The following is a 20,107-nucleotide window of genomic DNA, read 5'->3' on the forward strand; positions in this document are numbered from 1 at the left end:
ACTAGGAATATTATCGGAAAGAAATATTACAACAGCTCAATGAAAAAGATACCTATAGGACACTACCCAGGAACCCTACTACTAAGTTCAAGGAACGGATTGATGACCTATTAAAAGAGGCATTTGCTATGGAGTGGATTGATAAATATACATTTGAATTCCTTACTGAGGATTATCCAAAGGTTCCCGTTTTTTACACACTTCCCAAGATCCATAAGAATCTAAGTGAACCACCGGGACGACCAATAGTTGCTGCAACAGACTCACTCCTTCAACCACTGGCAGTAAACGTGGATAGTATACTACAACCAATAGTGCAACATATGTCGAGTTACCTGAAGGACTCAAGCGATGTCATTAAATTGCTGAAAAATATTGGACCAGTGAGGGATGAGGATATACTTGTGACATTGGACGTTGCAAGTCTTTATACGGTCATCCCACATGGGGAAGGTATAGAGTCCATTAAGAGACATCTTCTGAAATACCCCTATGTGGGACCCCAAATTGGGTTCATAATTGAGTTTCTGGAAAGCTGTCTTAAAATGAATTGCTTCCGCTTTGAGCGAACATATTATTTACAGTTGACAGGAACAGCGATGGGGTCGAATGTGGCCCCATCATATGCGAATCTCTTTATGGATGAATTTGAGAGCAATAACAACCATATCTTCAGAAATCCTAATGTCTTAACTTACAGAAGATATATAGATGACCTCTTCGTTATATGGAGGGGAGACGCTGATTTGCTTCAGGAGTGGTTTGATGCGTTGAACCTAGTACATCGATCCTTAAAGTTCAAGATGAGCTGGAACAGGGAAACCATAGAGTTTCTGGATCTGAGGATATATAAAGAGGATGGTATCTTGCAGACCACACTATAAAAGAAGCCAACGGACAGAAACTCATTGCTTGAAGCATCTAGCTGTCACCCACCTGCGCTTAAAAAGGCACTCCCTAAATAGCAATTTATGCAGGTTAAAAGAAATAACACTCGGGATAAGAATGCTAGCATTCAGCTCAAGGAGATGAAACGGAATTTCATCGAGAGAGGTTATAAGAAGAAGGCCCTTAATGAGCAGTTACAAGCAATACAGAGGATGAGTACTAGTCGTAGGAATGTTGACAGTAAGAAAAGGCTGACATTTACAACTACCTATGCAGCGGATAAGAACGGATTTAATGGGATCTTGAGACGAAATTGGGAAATCCTGCAAAGTGATGATGCACTCCCCTTTAAGGATATGTTGGCACCGAGAATAGGGTACAAAAAAGGTAAATCCCTTAAGGACAATCTGCAATTGACAAACCCTGCACACTGTTATTCTAAAAACTGGCTAAGCAGACAGGCACTGAGACCAGGATGTTATAAGTGTAGCGGTTGTACCACCTGCAGTGGGATGTCAGCAGGGAAATACTTTAACCACCCAAGGTATAATAAGACATATTTTCATAAACACAGGGTGACCTGCACGACCCCTTATATAGTGTATATGCTCCACTGGCCTTGCAGCCTATTCTATGTAGGTAAAACCTGTGACAACCTGAGGGTTGGATGGCTAACCATAGGAGCGCCATTAGACAAGCCATAAAAAATGGAGAATCAAATAAACCAGTGGCTAGGCACTTCCAACAACAAGGGCATAGTGTGGCTGACCTGTGATACACAATAATTGATCATATTCCTGAGATGAGCAGAGGTGGCGACGGGAACAGATTGTTACTCCAAAGAGAGACAAGGTGGACCTACGACACTATAATCTCTAAAGGACTGAACACTAAACTTGAGTGGCATAGTTTCCTATAATCTCTGCATGAGATAGTTATACCCAGTATCTTGTATCTGTATTTTATGTTTATTTGGTGATGTGTTGTCTTTTTATGATTTTTTTGATTTTTTTTTTTTATATTTTTTGATTTTTGACTCTGTTCTTTGTGTGTCCTTTTTTGTGGCTGTCTTTCGTTGGTTTGTTTTTTTATTTTTATTGTTTTTTGTTTATTTTATGTTTTTAGTCTGTGATGTCTTTTCATGGTGTTTTATTTATTTTTATTTTTTTTTACTTTGTTCTTTGTGTGTCCTTTTTTGTGGCTGTCTTTCGTAGGTTTGTTTTTATTGTTTTTTGTGGTTTGTTTATTTTATGTTTTTAGTTTGGTTTATGATTTGTTGTATTGTCAGGTAGTTTTCTGTTTGTTTTGTTATATGTATGATGCCGGTATGAGTTAAGGCTGCGGGACTGAGGTTTGGCATGACAAAGAGATTTCATGTCATCCTTTGATGCAGGACAGCCGAGATTAGCAATCCTTTGAGTGTATCTGTTTCTAGAAATTAGAATACCGGATTTAGGAAATGTGTGGATGTTTTCGGTATATTATGGAGGTTATATCCTTCCTGAACATATTAGTCCTGAGTTAGTAATGCAGTTTAGTATACAAAGTACTGTAGAATTTGCTGTGCTCGAGATAAATATTATTGTATTTAGTTACCTTATTAGCGCTAATAGGTGTAATATTGCAGCAATTCAATTGTTTTTAAATAAGTTAGTTTTACACGTTCATTATTAGTTGTAGTGAAAGGTGTTCACTTAAGGTTGTTTGTTGTTGGTTGCTAAGATACGGCACTGTCTAAAGATGTGTGCTAAGTGTTGTGCAACACCTGCACTAGATGATTAAGGTGAAGGGGTATTTAAGGCTGTGTATAGCATTGATTCTTGTTGTCAGTTTGAAAACGGAGGTAAAACTCCAAAACGTTACTTCATAAGGAACAAGGAATAAAACATAATTTATGCTTACCTGATAAATTCCTTTCTTCTGTTGTGTGATCAGTCCACGGGTCATCATTACTTCTGGGATATTATCTGCTCCCCTACAGGAAGTGCAAGAGGATTCACCCAGCAGAGTTGCTATATAGCTCCTCCCCTCTACGTCACCTCCAGTCATTCGACCAAAGACCAACGAGAAAGGAGAAGCCAAGGGTGTAGTGGTGACTGAATTATAATTTAAAAAATATGTACCTGCCTTAAAAAACAGGGCGGGCCGTGGACTGATCACACAACAGAAGAAAGGAATTTATCAGGTAAGCATAAATTATGTTTTCTTCTGTTATGTGTGATCAGTCCACGGGTCATCATTACTTCTGGGATACCAATACCAAAGCAAAAGTACACGGATGACGGGAGGGATAGGCAGGCTCATTATACAGAAGGAACCACTGCCTGAAGAACCTTTCTCCCAAAAATAGCCTCCGAAGAAGCAAAAGTGTCAAATTTGTAAAATTTGGAAAAAGTATGAAGCGAAGACCAAGTTGCAGCCTTGCAAATCTGTTCAACAGAGGCCTCATTCTTAAAGGCCCAAGTGGAAGCCACAGCTCTAGTGGAATGAGCTGTAATTCTTTCAGGAGGCTGCTGTCCAGCAGTCTCATAGGCTAAACGTATTATGCTACGAAGCCAAAAAGAGAGAGAGGTAGCAGAAGCTTTTTGACCTCTCCTCTGTCCAGAATAAACGACAAACAGGGAAGAAGTTTGGCGAAAATCTTTAGTTGCCTGCAAGTAGAACTTGAGGGCACGAACTACATCCAGATTGTGTAGAAGACGTTCCTTCTTTGAAGAAGGATTTGGACACAAGGATGGAACAACAATCTCTTGATTGATATTCCTGTTAGAGACAACCTTAGGTAAGAACCCAGGTTTAGTACGCAGAACTACCTTGTCTGAGTGAAAGATCAGATAAGGAGAATCACAATGTAGGGCTGATAACTCAGAGACTCTTCGAGCCGAGGAAATAGCCATTAAAAATAGAACTTTCCAAGATAACAATCTTATATCAATGGAATGAAGGGGTTCAAACGGAACACCCTGTAAAACGTTAAGAACTAAGTTTAAACTCCATGGCGGAGCAACAGTTTTAAACACAGGCTTGATCCTAGCTAAAGCCTGACAAAAGGCCTGGATGTCTGAATTTTCTGACAGACGCCTGTGTAACAAGATGGACAGAGCTGAGATCTGTCCCTTTAATGAGCTAGCCGATAAACCCTTTTCTAAACCTTCTTGTAGAAAAGACAATATCCTAGGAATCCTAACCTTACTCCAGGAGTAATCTTTGGATTCACACCAGTATAGGTATTTACGCCATATTTTATGGTAAATCTTTCTGGTAACAGGCTTCCTAGCCTGTATCAGGGTATCAATAACCGACTCAGAAAAACCACGTTTTGATAAAATCAAGCGTTCAATTTCCAAGCAGTCAGCTTCAGAGAAGTTAGACTTTGATGTTTGAATGGACCCTGAATCAGAAGGTCCTGTCTTAGAGGTAGAGACCACGGCGGACAGGATGACATGTCCACTAGATCTGCATACCAAGTCCTGCGCGGCCATGCAGGCGCTATTAGAATCACTGATGCTCTCTCCTGTTTGATTTTGGCAATCAATCGAGGAAGCAGCGGGAAGGGTGGAAACACATAAGCCATCCTGAAGTTCCAAGGTGCTGTCAAAGCATCTATCAGAACCGCTCCCGGATCCCTGGATCTGGATCCGTAGCGAGGAAGTTTGGCGTTCTGGCGAGACGCCATGAGATCTATCTCTGGTTTGCCCCAACGTCGAAGTATTTGGGCAAAGACCTCCGGATGAAGTTCCCACTCCCCCGGATGAAGAGTCTGGCGACTCAAGAAATCCGCCTCCCAGTTCTCCACTCCCGGGATGTGGATTGCTGACAGGTGGCAAGAGTGAGACTCTGCCCAGCGAATTATCTTTGATACTTCTATCATTGCTAGGGAGCTTCTTGTCCCTCCTTGATGGTTGATGTAAGCTACAGTCGTGATGTTGTCCGACTGAAACCTGATGAACCCCCGAGTCTTTAACTGGGGCCAAGCTAGAAGGGCATTGAGAACTGCTCTCAATTCCAGAATGTTTATTGGCAGGAGACTTTCCTCCTGACTCCATTGTCCCTGAGCCTTCAGAGAATTCCAGACAGCGCCCCAACCTAGAAGGCTGGCGTCTGTTGTTACAATTGTCCAGTCCGGCCTGCTGAACGGCATCCCCCTGGACAGATGTGGTCGAGAAAGCCACCATAGAAGAGAGTTTCTGGTCTCTTGATCCAGATTCAGAGTGGGGGACAAATCTGAGTAATCCCCATTCCACTGACTCAGCATGCACAATTGCAGCGGTCTGAGATGTAGGCGTGCAAAGGGTACTATGTCCATTGCTGCTACCATTAAGCCGATCACCTCCATGCATTGAGCTACTGACGGGAGTTGAATGGAATGAAGGACACGGCATGTATTTAGAAGCTTTGTTAATCTGTCTTCTGTCAGATAAATCTTCATTTCTACAGAATCTATAAGAGTCCCCAAGAATGGAACTCTTGTGAGAGGCAAGAGAGAACTCTTCTTTTCGTTCACTTTCCATCCATGCGACCTTAGAAATGCCAGAACTAACTCTGTATGAGACTTGGCAGTTTGAAAGCTTGAAGCTTGTATCAGAATGTCGTCTAGGTACGGAGCTACCGAAATTCCTCGCGGTCTCAGAACCGCTAGAAGGGCACCCAGAACCTTCGTGAAGATTCTTGGAGCCGTAGCCAATCCGAATGGAAGGGCTACAAACTGGTAATGCCTGTCTAAGAAGGCAAACCTTAGATACCGGTAATGATCTTTGTGAATCGGTATGTGAAGGTAAGCATCCTTTAAATCTACTGTGGTCATGTACTGACCCTTTTGGATCATGGGTAAGATTGTCCGAATAGTTTCCATTTTGAACGATGGAACTCTTAGGAATTTGTTTAGGATCTTTAAATCCAAGATTGGCCTGAAAGTTCCCTCTTTTTTGGGAACCACAAACAGGTTTGAGTAAAACCCTTGTCCTTGTTCCGACCGCGGAACCGGATGGATCACTCCCATTAATAATAGATCTTGTACACAGCGTAGAAACGCGTCTTTCTTTATTTGGTTTGTTGACAACCTTGACAGATGAAATCTCCCTCTTGGGGGAGATAATTTGAAGTCTAGAAGGTATCCCTGAGATATGATCTCTAGCGCCCAGGGATCCTGGACATCTCTTGCCCAAGCCTGGGCGAAGAGAGAGAGTCTGCCCCCCACTAGATCCGGTCCCGGATCGGGGGCCCTCGGTTCATGCTGTCTTAGGGGCAGCAGCAGGTTTTCTGGCCTGCTTGCCCTTATTCCAGGACTGGTTAGGTTTCCAGCCTTGTCTGTAACGAGCAACAGCTCCTTCCTGTTTTGGTGCAGTGGAAGTTGATGCTGCACCTGCTTTGAAATTCCGAAAGGGACGAAAATTAGACTGTCTAGCCTTAGCTTTGGCTTTGTCTTGAGGTAGAGCGTGGCCCTTACCTCCTGTAATGTCAGCGATAATTTCTTTCAAACCGGGCCCAAATAAAGTTTGCCCCTTGAAAGGTATATTAAGTAATTTGGACTTAGAAGTTACATCAGCCGACCAGGATTTAAGCCACAGCGCCCTACGTGCCTGAATGGCGAATCCTGAATTCTTAGCCGTAAGTTTGGTTAAATGTACTACGGCCTCCGAAATGAATGAATTAGCTAGTTTAAGGACTCTAAGCCTGTCCGTAATGTCGTCCAGCGTAGCGGAACTAAGGTTCTCTTCCAGAGACTCAATCCAAAATGCTGCCGCAGCCGTAATCGGCGCGATGCATGCAAGGGGTTGCAATATAAAACCTTGTTGAACAAACATTTTCTTAAGGTAACCCTCTAATTTTTTATCCATAGGATCTGAAAAAGCACAGCTATCCTCCACCGGGATAGTGGTGCGCTTAGCTAAAGTAGAAACTGCTCCCTCCACCTTAGGGACCGTTTGCCATAAGTCCCGTGTGGTGGCGTCTATTGGAAACATCTTTCTAAATATTGGAGGGGGTGAGAACGGCACACCGGGTCTATCCCACTCCTTAGTAACAATTTCAGTTAATCTCTTAGGTATAGGAAAAACGTCAGTACTCGCCGGTACCGCAAAGTATTTATCCAACCTACACATTTTCTCTGGTATTGCAACAGTATTACAATCGTTAAGAGCCGCTAAGACCTCCCCTAGTAATACACGGAGGTTTTCCAATTTAAATTTAAAATTTGAAATATCTGAATCCAATCTGCTTGGATCAGAACCGTCACCTACAGAATGAAGCTCTCCGTCCTCATGCTCTGCAAGCTGTGACGCAGTATCAGACATGGCCCTAGAATTATCAGCGCACTCTGTTCTCACCCCAGAGTGATCACGCTTGCCTCTTAGTTCTGGTAACTTAGCCAAAACTTCAGTCATAACAGTAGCCATATCTTGTAATGTTATCTGTAATGGCTGCCCAGATGTACTAGGCGCCATAATATCACGCACCTCCCGGGCGGGAGACGCAGGTACTGACACGTGAGGCGAGTTAGACGGCATAACTCTCCCCTCGCTGTTTGGTGAAATTTGTTCAATTTGTACAGATTGGCTTTTATTTAAAGTAGCATCAATACAGTTAGTACATAAATTTCTATTGGGCTCCACCTTGGCATTGGAACAAATGACACAGGTATCTTCCTCTGAATCAGACATGTTTAACACACTAGCAATAAACATGCAACTTGGTTACAATCTTATTTAACAAAAACGTACTGTGCCTCAAAGAAGCACTAAACGATTAAATGACAGTTGAAATAATGAACTGAAAAAACAGTTATAGCATCACTCTTTAAAAACAACACCACTTGTTAGCAAAGGTTTGTTCCCATTAGTAAAGTAACACTAATTAAATTTTAAACATAAAAATCACAGAGCAACGTTTTAAAACACAGTCACTACATAAGTCTCACAGCTCTGCTGAGAGAATCTACCTCCCTTCAAAGAAGTTTGAAGACCCCTGAGTTCTGTTAGAGATGAACCGGATCATGCAGAAAAAACAAGAGTAACTGACTGGAAATTTTTGATGCGTAGCAAAGAGCGCCAAAAACGGCCCCTCCCCCTCACACACAGCAGTGAGAGAGAAACGAAACTGTCATAATCAAAACAAGCAAACTGCCAAGTGGAAAAAATAATGCCCAAATATTTATTCACTCAGTACCTCAGAAATGCAAACGATTCTACATTCCAGCAAAAACGTTTAACATGAATTAAATACCTATTAAAAGGTTTAATGTACTTTTACAGAGTAATTCCGGTGAAATACCATCCCCAGAATACTGAAGTGTAGAGTATACATACATGTCATTATAACGGTATGGCAGGATTTTCTCATCAATTCCATTCAGAAAATAAAAACTGCTACATACCTCAATGCAGATTCAACTGCCCGCTGTCCCCTGATCTGAAGCTTTTACCTCCCTCAGATGGCCGAGAAACAGCAATATGATCTTAACTACTCCGGTTAAAATCATAAGAAAAACTCTGGTAGATTCTTCTTCAAACTCTGCCAGAGAAGTAATAACACGCTCCGGTGCTATTGTAAAATAACAAACTTTTGATTGAAGTTATAAAAACTAAGTATAATCACCATAGTCCTCTCACACCTCCTATCTAGTCTTTGGGTGCAAGAGAATGACTGGAGGTGACGTAGAGGGGAGGAGCTATATAGCAACTCTGCTGGGTGAATCCTCTTGCACTTCCTGTAGGGGAGCAGATAATATCCCAGAAGTAATGATGACCCGTGGACTGATCACACATAACAGAAGAAAACTTTATCCTTAACCCGGCGAGTGCCTTTCTACAGTAAAAACAGTGCGCATAAATGTAGTTATATGAAGTGTACCTATGTATCTGTGTGGGAGAATGTGTATCTGTCTGTGTGTGAGAGAAAGTTTATATCTGTGTGGGAGAGTGTGTATCTGTCTGTGTGTGAGAGAAAGTTTATATCTGTGTGGGAGAGTGTGTATCTGTCTGTGTGTGAGAAAAAGTTTATATCTGTGTGTGAGAGTGTGTATCTGTGTGTTTGTGAGAGATAGAGCATACGTGTGCGAGTTAGAGAGACTGAATATATCTGTGAGAGGGGATGTGTGTGAGTAAGTGTTAGGGGCATATTTATCAATGTGCGAATGGACATGATACAAAGTAGCGTATCATGTCCGCCGCACATTGATAAATGCATACGCTGTTGGTATTTAACTGCTGGTACAATGCCAAGGGGGTCAATTTATCAAGCTCCGTATGGAGCTTGATGCCCTGTGTTTCTGGTGAGCCTCCAGGCTTGCCGGAAACAGAAGTTATGAAGCAGCGGTCTAAAGACCACTGCTCCATAACTTGTCCGCCTGCTCTGAGGCCGCGGACAGAAATCAACCCGATCAAATACAATCGGGTTGATTGACACCCTCTGCTAGCGGCCAATAGGCTGTGAATCTGCAGTTGGCAGTATTGCACCAGCAGTTCACAAGAACTGCTGGTGCAATGATAAATGCCGACAGCGTATGCAGTCAGTATTTATCGATGTGCAGCAAACATGATACGCTACATCATATCATGTCTGTTTGCAGGACCGTCTTTAACACAGGGCAAAAGGGGCAGCTGCCCAGGTCCAGTCTTTTTTGAGGGGCCCAAGAGTCCTAAAAAATAAATTAAAAAAAATGTTTTTTTTGGTCCATGCCAGACTGCTGATGTCATGTGATATGGGGAACACACACAGTCAGTCCTAATACTGTCACAGTCAAAAGTTCTCTGCTTATATTTATTTGTGAGAAACTGTGCCAGACCGTGCCGGTGTAATGTGACATGCCAAGCTAGTGCCATGTGCTGTTTTAGATGTGCACTGTGCAGCACTGAATGCTAAGCCCTAACTCGGGATCCAGCCAATCCCACTGCATCAGAAAAGGTCCTGCCGGGGTCCTGCACTGTTACCAGGTAACTGCTCTGGTGGTGGTGATTGTTTCTGGGTAGGGCTGACTGTAGGCGCATGCAGCAGAAAGCTGGAGTGGCAGGCACATGAGAATTTGAGCATCTGTGCATCTGCACACACTGCTCTCTTCAGTCTTGAGGCTGTGTGACTCATCTTAAATGATTAGCCCAGCAGTGGATGATCCACTGCTGGGCTAATAATTTAAAAAAAATTATAAAATAAATTGATTTAGTTGTTTTTTGGGATGTTGGGGTGGAGAGCGAAATTGCATTGGGGGGGCAAAGTCAATATTAAAGATGGCCCTGTCTGTTTGCACTTAAGTAAATTGACCCCAGAGAGTGTGTACCTGTGTGTGTGTATGTGTGAAAGTAAGAGTGAGAGAGATTGCTTCTGTTTGGGTCTGTGAAAGAGAGAGCGTGTATCTGTATGTGTGTGAGAGAGAGCATGTATCTGTGGGTTTGAGTGTGCGTGTGTATGTGTGTGAAAGTGAGTGAGAGAGAGAGAGAAAGGCCTCTAGTTATCAAGCCGTCAACCGCAAATACGCTGGAATTCCGCAGCGTATTTGTGGCGAGGCTGATTCGCTGTAGTTATCAAGCCCTACAGACCGGCAAAAGTAGAATCTAGTGACGTAACATACGATCCGCGGTACTCAGTCCGACACAGATCGATGGTTACGTCACTACAAATGTTCCGAACGCAAGTTCGGCACAATCTGACTACTTTTGCTAGTTATCAAAGAACTAGCAGGTACGCTCGCCACTATTCCGGGCCAGCGTACCTGGTTTTCCATCCACCGCCCTGGAAAGCAGCGAGAGCTCATGCTCGCTGCTGCCCGATATCCCATTGATTTCTATGGGAAGTGTCTGCACCTAACACCCTAACATGTACCCCGAGTCTAAACACCCCTAATCTACCCCCCCCCTACACCGCCACCACCTACTTTATGCTTATTAACCCCTAAACCGCCGCTCCCGGACCCCGCCGCAACTATAATAAATATATGAACCCCTAAACTGCCGCTCCCGGCCCCCAGACGGCACCTACATTATACCTATTAACCCCTGACAGGCAAGCTTGACAGAGTCTATGAGTAAGCGCCACTAGGGGGGCGCGAAACGCGTAAGACCTTTTGTCCTCTCTGTCAAGCTTGCCTGTCAGTCTGCCTTTTTACCCAGTTACGTGCTATAATAAAGTTTTTGTATTTTATATACTTTTTTTGGCTGTGGGTCTGTCCAGTAGTGCCTGCCGCCTTCTCTCCATGTGTCTTGCTTCACGGGTTTATCCTACGTTTTTTGGCTACAGCACTCCGTGAGCTTTCTGGGGTCCTTACAGTGCCCTCTATTCGAGGATTTCACTTCCAGTTCATGCCGAAGGACGCTTCAGCTGTGATCACTCTTCTCCCATAAAGTTATTAACCCCTATCCTGCCGATCCCGGACCCCGCCACAAATAAATTAATTGTTTAACCCCTAGACCGCCGCACCCGGAGCCCTCCGCCACCTACATTACATTTATTTACCCCTATCCTGCCCCCCCTACACAGCCGTCACCTACAGTACATTGATTAACCCCTAATCTACCCCCCTACACCGCCGCCAATATATTAAATTAATTAACCCCTAAACCTAAGTCTAACCCTAACCCTAACACCCCCCTAACTTAAATATTATTTAAATTAATCTAAATAAATATTCCCATAATTAAATAAATTAAATAAATTAATCCTATTTAAAACTAAATACTTACCTATAAAATAAACCCTAAGATAGCTACAATATAATTAATAATTATATTGTAGCTATTTTAGGATTTATATTTATTTTACAAGTAACTTTGTATTTATTTTAACTAGGTACAATAGCTATTAAATAGTTAATAACTATTTAATAGTTACCTAGTTAAAATAATTACAAAATTACCTGTAAAATAAATCCTAACCTAAGTTACAAATGCACCTAACACTACACTATCAATAAATTAAATAAATTAACTACAATTATCTAAAATAAAATACAATTAAATAAACTAAACTATATTACAAAAAACAAACAACTAAATTACAAAAAATAAAAAAATATTACAAGAAGTTTAATCTAATTACACCTAATCTAAGCCCCCAAATAAAATAAAAAAGCCCCCCAAAATAATAAAATGCCCTACCCTATACTAAATTATGCCCCAAACTAATCACCTCTTTTACCAGCCCTTAAAAGGGCTTTTTGCGGGGCATTGCCCCAAAGTAATCAGCTCTTTTACCTGTAAAAAAAGAAATACAATACCCCCCCAACATTACAACCCACCACCCACACACCCCTACTCTAAAACCCACCCGATCCCCCCCTTAAAAAAACCTAACACTACCCCATTGAAGATCACCCTACCTTGAGCTGTCTTCACCCAGCCGGGCACCACTGGTCTTCCGATGGGGCAGAAGAGGACATCCGGACCGGCAGAAGTCTTCATCCTATCCGTGCAGAAGAGGACATCCGGACCGGCAGACATCTTCATCCAAGCGGCATCTTCTATCTTCATCCTTCCTGCGATGAGCGGCTCCATCTTGAAGACCTCCGGAACATCTTTCTATGCCGATGACTACCCGACGAATGGCTGGTCTTTTAAATGACGTCATTGGCTGATTGGATCAGCCAATAGAATGCGAGGTCAGCCAATAGAATGCGAGCTCAATCTGATTGGCTGTTCGGATCAGCCAATCGGATTGAACTTGAATCTGATTGGCTGATTCAATCAGCCAATCAGATTTTTCTAACTTAATTCCGATTGGCTGATAGAATCCTATCAGCCAATCGGAATTCGGCGGACGCCATCTTGGATGACGTCATTTAAAGGTACCTCATTCGTAGTACAGCAGTCGGCCGGGATGGATGCTCCGCGGCGGCGGAGCGAAGAAAGAAGATTGAAGATGCCGCCGGAAGAATGAAGACTTTGCTGCCGCTTGGAGGAAGACGTCGCCGGAGGAAGAATTCTTCTTTGCCGCTTGGAGGAAGACATCGCCCGGATCGGATCAGGAGTTCGGCCCGGTGTGGTGAAGACAAGGTAGGGAGATCTTCAGGGGGGTAGTGTTAGGCTTTTTTAAGGGGGGTTTGGGTGGTTTTAGAATAGGGGTATGTGGGTGGTGGGTTGTAATGGGGGGGGGGGATTGTATTTGTTGTATGCAAAAGAGCTGAATTCTTTGGGGCATGCCCCACAAAAGGCCCTTTTAAGGGCTGGTAAGGTAAAGAGCTTTGAAATTTGTTTAATTTAGAATAGGGCAGGGAATTTTTTTTATTTTGGGGGTTTATTATTTTATTAGGGGGCTTAGACTAGGTGTAATTAGCTTAAAAATCTTGTAATTTTTTTTTATTTTTTGTAATTTAGTGTTTGTTTTTTTTTGTAATTTAGTTTAGTTAATTTAATTGTATTTTTAGATAGATGTTTGTAGTTTATTAAATTTATTGATAGTGTAGGTGTATTTATAACTTAGGTTAGGATTTATTTTACAGGTAATTGGGTAATTATTTTAACTAGGTAGATATTAAATAGTTAATAACTATTTAATATCTATTATACCTAGTTAAAATAATTAACAATTTACCTGTAAAATAAATATTAACCCTAACATAGCTACAATGTAATTATTAATTATATTGTAGCTATCTTAGGGTTTAATTTATAGGTAAGTATTTAGATTTAAATAGGAATATTTTAGTTTATAAATGAATTAGATTAATTTAATATAAATTTAGTTAGGGGTGTTAGGGTTAGATAGAGTTAATATAGTTAATATAAATACTATAGTAACTATAGTAACTATATTAACCCTAATATAATTAGGGTTAATATAGTTAATATATATAATGTAATAACTATATTAACTATAATATACTTAGGGTTAATATAGATAATATAGCTGGAGGCGGGGTAGGTAGATTAAATTAGGGGTTAATCATTTTAATAGAGATGGCGGCGGTGTAAGGGGCTTACATTAGGGGTTAATCATTTTAATATAGATGGCGGCGGTGTTAGGGGCTCACTTTAGGGGGTTATAGATATAATATAGCTGGCGGCGGGGTACGGGAGCGGCGGTTTAGGGGTTAATAGCTTTATTAGGTTGCGGCGGGGTACGGGAGCGGCGGTTTAGGGGTTAGTAGCTTTTTTATTGTTAGGCTAGTGAGGGGGATAGCGGATAGAGGGTTAGACAGTGCGGGCTATGTTAGGGAGGCGTGTTAGACAGTGCGGGCTATGTTAGGGAGGCGTGTTAGACAGTGCGGGCTATGTTAGGGAGGCGTGTTAGACAGTGCGGGTGTTTTAGACTTTAGTCAGGTTTTATAGGCGCCGGCAGATTCTAACGTGGCGCAAGTCACTGGCGACGCCAGAAATTTGTACTTGCGCAGATTTCTGGACATCGCTGGTTTGTCAGACTTACGGCACGTTAGCATCTGACGGCGACCTATATGGGATAGCTCAAGTTGCGAGCTGAAACTGCGGGCGACGCCGGTTCCCTCGCTTGCGCCGCAAACTGCGATCTATATCGGATCGCGCCCCAGAACCGTACCCTGTACGGTGCTGGTCCTTTTGCCCTTAAGGACCAGTGCTGTACTCTATAAGGTGCTGCTGTCCTGGGCTCTTTCTGCTGCGATATCGCTGACAGCAGTGGCGTCACTAGGGGGGGGGGCGGGGGGGGGCGGGCCGCACCCGGGTGACACCCTCCAGGGGGTGACACCAAAAAAAAAAAAAAAAAATTTTTTTTTTTTTTTTTTTTTTTTTTTTTTACATTTTATTGAAATTCAAAGAAATACAATGTTGAGATGCATAGAGTTGTAGACACACAATTGTTTGCCCCTAGTTTTCCCGGCTGCTTTTGCTTGTTTGTACTTTGCTTCTCCCCTGCCCAATTTCGCTATGAATGTTGTGGGCATGCCGTGGGGCTTGCAAAGTTGCGCTGCTAGCCTAAACCTGCCTGCCTATCTGTGCTCACTGCTCAGTGACATGTGGAGCAGTGGAGTCACTCACTGCTGTGCTGTCTCTCTAAACGGGAATTGGCAAATCATGAGGGGATGCCTGGCACCTGACCGCATGACTGTTTTACCCTGTCTTTAAAGTGAAGGAGCCACGTATGATGCCCACCAGACCATTACGGTTACGGTACACTAAGTGCACACTGAACAGGTAGGAGGGCGGGCGGGGGTCTGGGGGTGGGCAGAGTGCAGAGGTGATTGGCTATAAGAAGCGGTAGGCACGCGGCCCGGGGCTGTGCACTGACAGGCTTAGAACAGAGTCAGAGAGCAGAATTTTCATAGTTTGCACCTAAACCTTTTCTTTAGTGATTTATTTTTAGAGTGCTCTGTTTATTTTTCATTTGATGCTCTGCTGAGCCAGGGAGCAGCTCTAGGCATGAGCTTCATAATTAATGCAGTGCAGTTTACATATTTTGTAAGTGTGTGTCTGAGTTTTTGTGTGTGTGTGTCTGAGTGTGTTTCCGAGTGTTTGTGTGTGCATCTGAGTATGTTTTTAAGTGTGTCTGAGTGTTTGTATGTGTGTGTGCCTGTGTTTTTGTGTGTGTCTGCTTTCCGGGGGGGGGGGGGGGGGGGGTGACACCATAACTTACCGCACCGGGTGACACCAACCCTAGTGACGCCACTGGCTGACAGCGACAAGATTGCGCTATTTCTGCATGCCCCACGAGTGGGAGAGTGCAGACATAGCAGGGCAGAAGATTATCAATTCAGAGATTGGTCAAAATGCATGTGCGAACTCCTTTATCATTATTGACTCGGTATAAAGTTCTTACACTAGCCTCAAGGCAGCCTAAATCAGGGCATGAATTTAAAAAAAATCAAAAATCTTTATTAATAATGGAAGTTATATTATATAGGTATCAGTGATTTGGCAGAATTTTCATTGACCCAACTTATACCCGCATTTATCAACTAATGACTGTTGTTTCCTAATTTTCGCCTGCAGCGATCGGCCTCCAGAGTTGCATACACAGCTTCATAAATAGGGGCTTAAACCTGTGACTGTGGAAGGTGCAATCATGAAGTTTCTCAAAAAGTTGCTTATTAGTCCTTGACCTTGAATTCTTATTAACAAAACTGACTGACAACTCTGTAGTTGAACCATATACAGTATATATATATATATATATATATATATATATATATATATATATATATATATATATATATATATATATATATATATATATATATATATATATATATATATATATTCACTATGTTAATTTGCTGCAGTGCAAAACTGAAAATACAATGTATAAAAATTACCATCGTTTTCATTTAATGTGATCAGCTCAAATAGTTGATTTTGGAGCTCTTCAATGTTGAAGTAATTCACACTTAGTTGGTAGAGTGTGCCATACCGCAAATGCACAATGCATTTTGTAGTAGACTGGTAGCTTCCCGTTAATTCCTTCCTGTAAATTAACATATTAGAAGGAAAAATAAATATTGTTATATATGATGTTTTATATATACTGTTATTGCAGTAGTAGATTAGCAGAACATTAAAAAGGATGCTTAAATATGAGATACGTGTCAAAAAAGTTTAAAGTTATTGATGTGCAGCGGACATGATACGTTACATCGTATCATGTCCGCTCGCACATTAATAAATTGACCCCCTAGAGTCTAACCCTAACCCTAGGGGTAGGTGGTAAAAGTGACCTTAAACCTTAACTTAGCCCCCACACAAATTAGAGGGACAGGTCACCCACTGCTCTTTAGAAAAAAAGGAGAATCTTTCAAATGTTTGGTCATTTGGCCCTCTGTTTATTATGGTGTTAGTGTTAAAATTACCAAATACCTGTTTTCTAACCTGTAAGAGGCTGGTTTTAGATATAGGAATGTCAGAGGAATTTGAAATTGTGTCTCTATCTCAGCCCAGAGTACACTAATGAATGATTACTTAAAAGAAGGGACTCTCTTATTTCAAATGAGGTAACATAACTCCTCCCTGAAAATAGACTATTCAAGAAAAAAAATTAAATCTCATTCACAATGTATATGTATAAACCCTATGCAAAATAAGAAAGTTGAATCATGCACTAGCAAAGTGATGAGAAAATAAACTTACAGAGAAATATTAAGCTTAAAACTGACATGCCCATGGGTATATTGTAGGACTAACCTTTAAAATCCTTAGAATATGTGCAAAACACAGGCATTAGGTATCAAAATGGACATTGTGCACCCCAAAAACAGCCCCCCCCCCCCAAAAAAAAAAGTTATCTACAAAATGAGGTACACCAATATTAAATACAGAACATGACTGGACAATGCAGAGAATACAGGTTACAAATGGGAGTATATTTATTCAGGAGAAAATCCAGAGAGGAAACATCATGCCTTGCTTTCTCCCTCAAGGGAAAATGAAATAAAATTGTTAAGTGAGAGAAAATGAGTGGTTTATATAGGTTAAGTAAACAAGTTACTTCAGAGACTGTATACCTTCCAGTGATAATATTATACTGTTACAACCTAAAATATTTATCGTTCAAGTAAGATGAAGAAGGACAAATTGGGTGGTAGACAAGTGCAGTGAAAATTAATAGAGGAATGGGATGCATGCCATACTGAAAAACTAAATTTATGATTATATAATAACTTATTTTTTTTATGATGAGTGTCCACTAACTGTTATTCTTTCCCACTCTTCCAGAATCCCTCAATCATAAATATGGCCAAGAGAAAGGAGTGAAACAGAGAAGCAGGAAATACAAAACTGAGCAAGTACTGCCACAAACTGTACAAGAAAGTGGGGGTGGGGGGGGTAGTGGGCTCTCAACACCATGAAATAATTTATCAGATAAGCAAAAATGTGTTTTTTCTTTCATAAGATGGCGAGAGTCCTCCATCACCTGTGGAATCACACAGCCTTAGCCATACCCAAGCAGAGAAGTCCATGAAATAGGGTGGGATCCCAGTTAATGCAGGTATGTCCTTTGTTAGGATCCAAATGGAGAAGTGCAAATCCAGATCATAGTGTGGGGATTTTTCACGACAATAAATCCGGTTCAGAAAATAGCAAAATTCCACAAACCACCTCCTAGTTCTGGATTTGGATCCTAACAAAGGATCCAAATGCACATCCCTACTGAACATGTACAACAGCCCGCAGAAGTTTCATGTCAAATGCAGTCTTTGAAAGGACAAACACGTCAAAGTGATAACATTAAACAAGTATATAAAAAAGCCAAAGTAGGGGGAGCGTGTCCTAGCAGTGGTTCTGAGTAGTCGCACATCTCCGGAGCTCTGGGTGAAAATGTGATAACTTGCCAATTATCTATATTATCTTACAGCTCTTATAGTTAGTACGAATGGATTTGTACTTCATAACATCACCTACCACAGAGCAAGACCAAACTGCTGTATTTATGAGCCCTGAGCCGGACATGGACAGTTGAGGCCTGTAGTGGCGACAAACTTACAGGCAATGTTCCCCCCCCCCCGGAGTCCTGGAGTGACTGCCTAAACGGGTTACACTGGCAATAGACTGTTAACTGTACACACTATCATTATACTGCACAGCTAAAAGTTCATAAGAAGAGAGCAGACGAAAAGAACAGCTCATAAATCCCTAACCGCTATACAAGCAACATGGCTGCTGAGAGAGAAGATGGCTTTTCAGCTTGCATAGATCGTATCCTGGAAAGGCTGGAGGATCGCCTAATGAGCATGATGGAAAGAGCTCCATGGGACTCCTTGTAAAATGTATGCTTAAAATACGCTACATCAGTGTACATAGAGGAATCCCCAGACACAACTTCTGTGCAGGATGGTGCTGCGGCCACGAGCGCTCATGCGGCATCCCAGAGCCAGAAGAATCAAACGATTAAACCACTCTACCATCAATCACCAAGTAACAAGGCGACAGCCCAGATGAATATATCACAAGCAGCTACATCAAACTTATACACTGACGTATCACCACTAAAACACACTAAATTGGCCTCTGGATCTATGCTAGCAAGCACAGAAGCAAAAAGTAAGGGGCTTGTCTGGGAGTTAGGGGAGGGCTCCCGGTCTGCCGCAATCTCCATTACAATCTGCAAGGCTTCGGTTAGTAATTTACCTACCACATTGAGCCGGATCCTTTTTTTGCTGCCGAACTCAGCTTTACACCAAAATAGACTGGGTTACAATAAGCAGAAAACAATTTGCTTCAAAATACCGGAAAAAACTTAGTAAGGCAACAAGCGCACCAGGCTTGATAAGACTAAGCCTACCATGCATAATATATCCCTATTATTCTAATTGCTGAAGAGAGGTTTAATATGCACAGCATTGAAACACAATCTTAACCTATCTATTGCAGAAATTGTGCATGTATCTGTCCCTTTTTAATTTATTTAGAAATATAAGCTCTATTAATGTACCCACTATAATTTACACAAGACGAGTACCGCTTCACTATACTGTACTTTAATGTGACTGAGGGTTTCTTGACGGGGCTTGGGGGGGGGGGCCTAGAGAGTTGCCTTTTAAATTAACATGGCGCTTAAGAAATCCATAGAGTTATAGCTCCGGTATGTGGAATTGGGGGTGTTGCAGGTTCCCTCCTCGTGGTCAGCGGCCGTGGCTGTGGGCGGGATATCGGTAGTGGCCCTGCTAGAACATCAAAGTGTAAACTTGGCAAATGACAGAGAGTAGAAGCTCTGCCTACTTGTATAATCACTATATTGAGGGATATAAAATATTAATGCACAAACTCAAAATGGTAGACAATGCTCAGCCTAGAAAGAATAAGTATTGATTATTATGCCATTTAAGCCTGGACATATGTATATCTATATATATATATATATATATATATATATACATATATATATATATATATATATATATATATATATATATATATATATATATATAAATATATATATTGAATCACTCTCTGAATTCTATAATTAGATATAGAACTCTTCTACATAACAACAAATATTTTATCTATATAGTTGTGTAAGTTGAGCATCAAACATGTGACCAGTTTAGGTACATGCATCACTATATCTAAGCTGATTTCGTTATACTAAGGTTATTCTCACAGAGATGCATTTTTCTTTATTCTTTTGTTTATTTCTTATCTGTGTTAAGTATTGACCTCTGGAACCAGACCAAAACAATTTATAAGGTCCAAGAGTGGCCCATATTACAATTTCAGGGGAACAGAAAACAGAAAATGAGGAAACACTACTATTGTATACTCAAGACTTGACTTGATGTAAATGAATGTAACAATTGTAGTATTCATAATGTTATGTATCTATTTTCAAACCT

General features: G+C 41.4%; 1 protein-coding gene across 2 annotated transcripts in view; it reads right to left on the reverse strand.

Annotated features, from left to right (window-relative positions):
• The window catches only part of LOC128650283 (uncharacterized), a 422,276-nt gene that overhangs the window by 266,945 nt on the left and 135,224 nt on the right, over positions 1 to 20,107 (reverse strand). For both annotated transcript variants that reach the window (XM_053704109.1, XM_053704108.1), the window contains exon 7: positions 16,097 to 16,245. In XM_053704109.1, the coding sequence (XP_053560084.1) occupies positions 16,097 to 16,245 (149 nt within the window). The remainder of the gene's footprint in view (positions 1 to 16,096; positions 16,246 to 20,107) is intronic.

Source organism: Bombina bombina, chromosome 2 (genome assembly GCF_027579735.1).
Source record: "Bombina bombina isolate aBomBom1 chromosome 2, aBomBom1.pri, whole genome shotgun sequence".
Lineage (NCBI taxonomy): Eukaryota > Metazoa > Chordata > Amphibia > Anura > Bombinatoridae > Bombina > Bombina bombina.